Source organism: Asterias amurensis, chromosome 3, assembly GCF_032118995.1.
Source record: "Asterias amurensis chromosome 3, ASM3211899v1".
Taxonomy (NCBI): domain Eukaryota; kingdom Metazoa; phylum Echinodermata; class Asteroidea; order Forcipulatida; family Asteriidae; genus Asterias; species Asterias amurensis.
In genome coordinates this window covers 24,893,792-24,901,596 of record NC_092650.1, presented here as the reverse complement: position 1 = coordinate 24,901,596, position 7,805 = coordinate 24,893,792, and the positions used below count along the sequence as shown (strand labels likewise).

At 39.0% G+C, this 7,805-nt stretch overlaps 1 protein-coding gene across 1 annotated transcript; it reads left to right on the top strand.

Moving 5' to 3' along the window:
• On the top strand, window positions 1-7,147 carry LOC139934899 (neuralized-like protein 2). Its single transcript, XM_071929319.1, has 3 exons — window positions 1-152; window positions 1,824-2,649; window positions 3,462-7,147. Exons 2-3 carry the CDS (start codon window positions 1,887-1,889, stop codon window positions 3,578-3,580), a joined length of 882 nt encoding a protein of 293 aa, XP_071785420.1. The 5' UTR covers window positions 1-152; window positions 1,824-1,886; the 3' UTR covers window positions 3,581-7,147.
• The last annotated feature ends 658 nt before the right edge of the window (window positions 7,148-7,805 follow it).

The window sequence follows — 7,805 nt, the reverse complement described above, 5'->3', positions numbered from 1 at the left end:
GATGCTTATGAATATGACAGCAAAAGGGACTTTTTTTTAATCTTGTTGATTGTTTTGCAGACAATTCAATCGTTATTTCGTCACGTGTATTTTGTTATTTCACACTCCAAAATCATCATTGGAAGGCCAATGAGAGATTCGACATTAAAAAGGTAAACTAATTAAATTATTTTGTACACATAATATGTGAATAAAATTTGAACTTTGTATGTACCAAAAAATAAATTTCATTTCTTTTTCTTCTTTCAATTTTCATGTCTTTCTTCTTAGAATTTAGAGTTGTTTAAATTAAATTGCCAATGATTTTGACCATACAAAAGCAAGCGCTTTCTGGTGCTCTTTGGGATTGGGTGTATCATTGCATCAGCATAGTTCCACTTTCACTATCAATATCATCAATCAGTCAAGAACAGCATACCAGTATAGAAAAACCACTATCATCACTTATGGTATCAGTCAGACTATTTTCTTCATCTATCTATCTATGTTTTTACAAACTAAAGTAAAACTTGACCCCCACTTGCTCACAGTCACACCGTAATCATTTATAATAAGTAAGAAGAGTGCGAGGGGACCTCATAGAAACCTTCAAGATTATAACGGGGCTCGTGGATTTAGATGCCAGCAGTCTATTCACACTCTCTTAAAGCCATTATAGTTAATACACTTTTGGTAAATAGTATTGTCCAAGTCCCACACTTCGTGTATCACTACTCATATATAAAATAACAAACCTGTGACAATTTAGGCTCAATCGGTCATCGGAGTTGGGAGAAAATAACGGGAAAGCCCACTTTTGTTTCCGCGCGTTTCGCCGTGTCATGACATGTGTTTAAAATAAATCCGTAATTCTCGCTAACGAGAATTTATATTGTTTTAATGTTTTCTCAAAAAGTAAAGCATTTCATGGAACAATATTTTAAGAGAAGTCTTTCACCATTACCTTCTGTAAACCCTGTAAATAATGTGTAAATCTGTGAACTTTTTTTTTTTCTGTATCGAAAATGTATAATGATTAACTACATGTAGTAACACAAGAGGTCATGACATGGAATAGACTCCCAGTCAAAGTGGTCAAAGCCAAGACAAGTTGTAGATAACTGGAATAGACTCCCAGCCAAAGTGGTCAAAGCCAAGACAACCAATCAGTTCAAAACAGCTTCGACAAATACCTGAATGAAAATGAATATGGGGTGTTAAAAGGCATAAGCCTACAATATTAAAAATCCCATCAAACCTTAAGTGTACTGTAAGTGTAAGTGTATAATGTCAAAACAGTAAGTTACACTACAGTAACTAAATAAAACAGTCAGTATTTTTAAATTGTTGCTATTTGTACTTTATTGCTCCATCATCGTTGTCAAGAAATTGTCAGTCTCTTTATTGGATTGCATTGTTGCAATCAGAGTGACAAGTTGTCTAGTAGTAGTTACTGACTGAATCCGGAAGATCCTGCAGGATATTTTGGCAAGTGGCTTTAGAAGGCAGCATGGGTTATAAGAAACCGGTCACTTAAAATTGACTTATTTTGATGGTTTTTACCTTTGGCATTTTGAAGACTCAAAACTCCATTGGTCACTTAAACCCAACCCCAGATAGGAAAAAAAAAAAAGAATGAACTTTGCATCTCTTTTTACAAAGGATTCTTGATATTGTAAAGTGATTAAAAATATCAAATAATAAACCACAAGGGAAACTGACTAGGTACATTTTTAAATGATTTTGGGTTGAACAAAGAAAAATTGACTAGAGCGGGATTTGAACCAACGACCTCCGGTTTAACGTGATTAAAAATAATAATAACTTTTGTGCATTTCCTTAAGGTTACTCAGCAGATGACCATGCACTATCATCTGTGAGGTGTCAAAAGATGAGCCCCTACAACAATGCCTCTGGTACGTTTCCATGAGAACCGTGGTGTCAACATTGAACTCCGCAGCGACAACCAGGTGGCCCGGCGCTCAGCCAGCTTTGCCAATGCCATAACATTCACCGATCGACCCCTGAAACCAGGGGAGCTATTCTTGGTCGAGATTGAAGAGCAGGAACCAGGCTGGAGTGGTCACCTACGATGCGGACTAACCCAGCATCACCCCGCCGCCTTGAAAGTGAACAGACACGGGGATGGAATCTCGGAGATCACGTCACGTTTTTCAGAGTATTCATTGGAGAGGCAGAGGGTCAGCTCAGCTCCCACAATCCCCCAGTACTCCATGCCTGATCTGACCAATATGGGGAAGTCGTGGATTTACGCCATCACGAAATACCACAATAAAGTACAGGAGGACCGACAGGGTTCTCCTGAGCTTGGAACTGTCGTCAAGAGCGACTTTATTAAGGACAGTGGGACTGTCCTTAAGATTGGGTGTTCAGAGATCCCGAAACACTGCCTAGTGCATGACTTCATAGCCCTGGATATGGAGGCTGGTCTTATGTCGGGCAAACAGCAGTACTTTGCAACATCTGTTGGAAGTAGGATCGGTGTGACGTACAACATTATCAACGACACGGCTTATATGCATTTTATTATCAATGGAGAGGATCAAGGTGCTTCGATAATGGAAGACGCCAAACCAAACTGTCCATTCTACGGTATTGTTGATGTGTACGGCACGTCAAAACAAGTCCGGCTTGTACAACTCGTTTATGGTAATTATAAAACAGCTCGGATTGTATATAATTGCACATTTTTGTTAATTGGAACTCACTATTTGTTTCAATTATAGTTGTAGTAATACCATAAAACTTAACCTGTACAAATTTTATTTAAAGGGAAGGTACACCTTTGGTAGTTGTCATAGACCAGTCTTCTCACTTGGTGTATCCCAACAAAAGCATAAAATAACAAACACTGTGAAAATTTGAACTCATCGGAGTTGCGAGAAAATGATGACAGAAAAAAACACCCTTGTTGGACGAATTTGTGTGCTTTCAGTTAGGAATAAAAGACTTCTAGCTAGAAGTCTTTTATTGTTTTAGTGAGAAGTTACCTCTTCCTCAAAATCTATGCTACCTCAGAGGGAGCCGTTTCTAACAATGTTTTATACCATCAACAGCTATCCAATGCTCGTTACCAAGTCAGTTTTTAAGTTAATATTTGTTTTGAGTAATTGCCAAACGTGTACCTTCCCTTTAAAAATGACAACCAGCACAGTGGCGTAACTTGAGGGGGGGGGGGGGGGGACACACACACTTGAACCCTGGTCAGGACCACTCCCCCCTCCCCCATCCAATTGAGGTTGTAAACTATAGTAACCGTGTGGTAAAGCTGTACCCCACTTAAAATTAGTCTGAACTTTCTAACCAATCATAAAAAATTGGAAGGCAGCATGATCTTTCATCTAAAATTCTTTGGATGAAGTTTGTTAATGAGGTAATTAATATTGATTGAATACTATTGCAAAAATGAATGTTTAACCCACCTCATTGACTTTCATTCATTCATTGTTTGTTTCCCCTAGTTCCCAGCTTACAAGAATGCTGTCGCGAATCCATTCGAACCAGGACTGCATCTGAAGCATGTCTTCGACAGCTCCCATTACCGAAAAAACTCAAGAGTTATCTACGCTACGAGCTGTGAAGGAGCCATTCACAACACAATAGCCCTTTTCACACTTCTCTATTTCCTGGGGCAACCCCAAGGAAAAATGGTCGGGCCTTTTACACTTTGCTTTACCCCTGATCTACCCTGGTAAATGGACATACATAATACCCCGGGGAAAAGTCGCCCCTACTCTTGAGTAGGGGCAAGCGGTTAAACCATGGGGGATTCTTGAAACGTCCAGCCGGAACCCTGGAATAGGGACCTAGACTGGAACAGTGTGAAAGTGAGTTTGGGTAACCTGGGATGATAAAACTCCTGGGGCGTCTTCAGGGCTGTATTCCATGAGATACAGTAAGTGTGAAAATGGGCCCTACAGTTTCCCAAAAAGTGGTCAATTAAAAAATATTATACTTGTAACTAAAAAAAATATCAGGGCCCAATTTAAAACAGCTGCTTTATGGAAAAGTATCTTTTTTTTGTTTTTGGAACGATTTGATCAGTTTAATCGAAAATGAATATGTATGAATCGATAAAACTTACCTGTGAACATTTCATCTCAAAAAGTGGTTGTGTTTGAGATATTGCCAAAATTCTGGACTGATTGTACCTGCCAATGCATAAAGAGTATTTTGAACTGTAAACACATCCTGAGAAACGTTTCATGCAGAAACATTATGGAAGATGCATGTCAAACAATCTTTTTAATTTTTTTTACAACGGACAAACTCATAAAATATACCTACTTTTTATCCCGTTTGCCAAGATGAAAGCTCAAACCCCAGAACAAAATTCAGCAAGTAAAACTCTTTGTAATTTTTAAAGGAAATACAATTCCATATTAGGCATGATAATTGGTCTCCCTGGTAATTTTTCGGGCTAAATAAACTGCCAATTGAATTGCCACATTATTCTGTTTTGTGCAAAATTTAATGAATGCTCCTGACTATTTAGCCTTGCTCAAGGCAGTCGCATCATTCGCTCCGAAAAGACGCAGCTGTAAACCCACCCGCCGTATACCCTGTGCATGGTGTGTGCGATCACACCGAATGACCAACCCGTATACACACTGTCACATCGCACGAATACTGTTCACACAAGTCATCGCACTCGTACACCACTAACCACATGCGGAGGCCGTCTGGCCGACAGCCTTGTCGGGTCTGTATCTTCCCGTTTTAATGTGTTGTATTGAAAAAATTCCAATAGTGGACGAAATTGGGGGGGCTCGAGGATATGCTAGTATGCAGCTCATGAATATGTATATCGTTCGTCAGACCTATCAGACAACACAGGATGTGAGGCAAATGAATTATTCATTTTGACGTCCAATCACGCACTTCCCTTATCACGACCTTTGGACCCTATCATGCGTCCGTGGTGGTGGTGTGTGAGGTAAACATGTCTCGTCTTTCGCGGGCATTATGGTAATGAGCTGACCGTGGGAACTCTTCGCTTATTATAGTAATGAGGTCAGTGGCTTCAACACAGATCCTACAAGGCTGTCGGCCTGACGGCCTCCGCATGCGGATAGTGTACGGGGGCATCGTGTCGTGCGATGTTACGCACAGTGAATACGGGTGGGTTTTACGCACAGTGAATACGGGTGGGTTTTTATACAGCGGCGGTCTTTTTTCGGAGTGAATAATTCAACTGCCTTGAGCAAGGCTACTGACTATTTTGTTTATAAGTGGAAGTAGAACAGATTTGTTAAGCTGTTTGCAACCACTGAATGCATCTTGGAGTAAGCCATTTCTGGCCGCTAAACAGTCCCCTGCTGCACTCCCACACCTTACCCCTGACCCACGTTTGTGTTTTTTTTAAATTCAGAATAACTCAGCTGTGCAATTTTGTGCGTTTTTATAGCAATATTTGTTGGTTTGGTTCACAAAAAGAAAAACTAACTACGGTATGTGTAATAGATGTTAAATTTGCATCGGGGATAAAGAATATTAATTTTTGGTTTTTACCCATACACCGATGTGTGTTAGCACTGTATACTCAGAACTTTCCCGAGTCCCGTGGAAAAATATCACAGGCATGTTACTCGGGTGGGATTCGAACCCCATGGTATGTGTGTTGTCACAAGTTTACTTGTATTGATAATCTGGGTAGATAATATTGCTTAAAAAGTTTCTGCCAAGCAGCACTAAGCAGGACACCAGTCGCAGATCCTACACAGGAAATTATTTTTTAGCTGGTAATCTTTTTCTGGTAAGCATAATTTGGTTGTGCTTAGCTAGTTGTTCTTAAGAAGCTCTATGAATGTGGGCCCCGGTGAGCTACATGTATTGTAGCTTAGGGAGAGGACCAACCATTTATTAAAGCCATTGGACACTTTCGGTAAACAGTATTGTCCAAAGGCCCACACTTCGTGTATCACAATTTATATATAAAATAACAAACCTGTGAAAATGTAGGCTCAATCGGTCATCGGAGTCGGGAGAAAATAATGGGAAAGCCCAACCTTTTTTTCGTTTTGCCGTTTCATGACATGTGTTTACTATAAATCCATAATTTCGTGTTGCCGAGAATTGATAACTGTTTTAATGTTTTCTCAAAAAGTAAAGCATTTCATGGAATAATATTTCAAGAGAAGTCTTTTACTATTACCTTCTTTAAACCCTGTAAGTTATTTGTAAATCTGTGAACTTTCATTTATTTTTCTGTTCGGAAAGTGTATAATGGCTTTAAAGGCACGGTATACTTTTGGTGATTGTCAAAGACCAGTATCATCACTCGATGTACCCCAATGTGCGAGTATACTCCAGAGGTTTCTGCTCAGTATAGGAAGATGAACATATGCATAAAAATACAAAACCTGTGAAAACTTGGGCTCAATTGGTCTTCCTAGTTGCATGAAAAAAAAAGAAAAAAACCCAACCATGTTGCATAGAATTGGGCTTTTTGATGCTCGAGAAAGGCTCCATGCCTGAACACTTTGCAGATTCAATATTTGTTGATGAAACAACACCTCCTCCTTGAAATTAATTCAAAGGGTGGCTCTCCTAAAAAAGTTGTTAGAATTTGGACAGCTCTCTAGTGCACTTCACTATTATAAAGTTCTATGGTTAATAACTTCTTGGAGTTTTTACCATAAGTGCACACTCCCTCTTTAAATGGAATGATCCATGCCAAAATCTGGCACTTCTCAGAAATACTGAAGTGGCATTAAAAAAAATGAAGATAATGCAGGCCTTGGTTATTGCTCTTGATGGGGCACAGAAATGTCCATCTAGTAAGAGGCGATTCAGTCTTCGTTGAGGAAAATGTAAATTTGTATTGAAACTTTAAAAAAAGCAACTAGGCATGAGCATAGGGCACAGTGGCAGTTGCTGTTGGTACTGTGGGTTTATACCAGGCCTGGTGATGTCTGAAACATTCTACATGTGTATGTCGAGAAATACTTACATTAAAAGCCTGAATGTGGTGTTATTTGAATGCTCGTCTCGCTTATTCATTGAGAAAATAGAACAGTTTTGAATTTTGAAGAAGCATTGAAACAAAATTAAGTAGTTAAACTAGTGGTTGTTTTCAAATATTGTAATATTAACTATTTAAAAGAAAAATAAACCAAGAGTTTGCGAAGGTTCGAAGTAATGAATAATGCTGTAATAAACATATTTGTCATCTCAGTTCATTAAATTTGAGGAAAGCATTGTGTGCTCGTTATGTGGCTAGTAGTTATCTCCAGCCCCTCCCCCCCCCTTGAGATGATTTCAGAGGGGAATGTTAAAGGGATTTAAACAGTCTCCTGACGATGACTAGGGTAAGCTAGTCGAAACGTTAAGAACTCACTTAAAGACACTGGACACTATTGGTAATTGTCAAAGACCAGCCTTCTCACATGGTGTATCTCAACATATGTGTAAAATAACAAACCTGTGAAAATTTGAGCTTGATTGGTCGTCGGAGTTGCAAGATAACTATGAAGAAAAAAAACACCCTTGCCACACGAAGTTGTGTCTTTTCGAGACCTCAAATTCTAAATTTGAGGTCTCAAAATCAAATTCTTGGAAAATTACTTCTTTCTCGAAAACTTTGTCACTTTAGAGGGAGCCGTTTCTCACAATGTTTTATACTATCAACAGATCCCAATTACTTGTTACAATGTGAGGTTTTATGCTGACAATTATTTTGAGTAATTACCAATAGTGTTCACTGCCTTTAAGGTAATAGCGATCCACTGAAAGATAAACGTAGTAGTTCCGGCTGATTTTCTACCTTACGCCCAGGTAGAAGTTTAAAAGTCTCCAGAATTTCT